Here is a 1030-nt window from a genome sequence, read left to right on the forward strand (position 1 = left end):
TGATTACCCCCCCCCCCCCTCTCTCTCTTGCCCCTGGATTAATAAGCACAAAACCATATAAAAGAATAACATTTAGACACTGTTATCAGCATAACCTGCACTGGTGAACGCTGAACAATTGCTCTAATTGTAAGGTAACTAGTATAAAGTGTGTCTAATGGATCTCCTAATTTTGACTGTTTCGTGTGTTTTTTTTTTTTTTTTGCGATCGCAGGGCTTGAGGGTGCACCAGCGGCAGTGTTCTGAGTTCCAATGCCAGTTGACATGCAGCCACATCATGGGCTGTATCACTATGAGTCTGCTCCCAACCAGCCGTCACGCGGGTAAGTTCAGACGATCAAACACAATTGTGTTTGATAGTTGATAACTCAGGGTCACACTGTTGAATCATGACGGTCCAAAATCGAACAAGTAACGAATGGAGAAAAAAAAATGGAAAAGCTCCCATGTTTCTCGTCTCCAGTGACTGTAGCTGGTAGCTTAGAGTATTTCAGACAAACAGGCGGGATGATAATGGAGATGCCTCAGACGAGGCTAAACAGAGACACATGAGAGAAGTGAAGATGGCCTCTGTGGAGAGGATGAATTCCACCCTCCACCTTGTAAGAGAGAAAGAGAGAGAAATAAAGAGAGAGAGAAAGAGAGAGAAAGAAAGAAAGAGAGAGAGAGAGAGAGAGAGAGAGAGAGAGAGAGCAGGTTGGTCTTGCAACCATTGTGGAGATAGCTGGGCCCAGGCCTCTGCTCCTCCCCCCTCAGAAAACCACCCAGGTTGAGTGCAGTGTCAGCCCCTCTCTCTCTCCAACAGCTGCTAATTACAGGCTGACCAGGGCCCTGCTACTCTCTGCATGACTGCCCACAACCCACTCAGGTTACGCAGAGAGACAGAGAGAGAGAGAGAGAGAGAGAGAGAGAGAGAGAAAGTTAGAGAGGGAGAGAAAGGTAGAAAGGGCGAACAGAGAGAAAAAGGAGAGAAAGGCAAGGCACAGATAGAGGCGGGAGGCACCAGGCCTGGTGGATTAGGCAGAAGAGA

General features: G+C 47.6%; 1 protein-coding gene across 3 annotated transcripts in view; it reads left to right on the forward strand.

Annotated features, from left to right (window-relative positions):
• gli1 (GLI family zinc finger 1) overlaps positions 1-1030 on the forward strand; it is a 46990-nt gene that overhangs the window by 34898 nt on the left and 11062 nt on the right. For 2 of the 3 annotated variants that reach the window (XM_012841136.3, XM_031567549.2), the window contains exon 2: positions 215-323. In XM_012841136.3, coding sequence (XP_012696590.1) covers positions 253-323 — 71 coding nt within the window. In that variant the 5' untranslated portion in view covers positions 215-252. Of the gene's footprint in view, positions 324-1030 lie in introns of all 3 variants that reach the window. The other variant, XM_042707781.1, reaches the window with a different exon arrangement.

This window comes from Clupea harengus, chromosome 5 (genome assembly GCF_900700415.2).
Source record: "Clupea harengus chromosome 5, Ch_v2.0.2, whole genome shotgun sequence".
In the NCBI taxonomy this organism is placed as follows: domain Eukaryota; kingdom Metazoa; phylum Chordata; class Actinopteri; order Clupeiformes; family Clupeidae; genus Clupea; species Clupea harengus.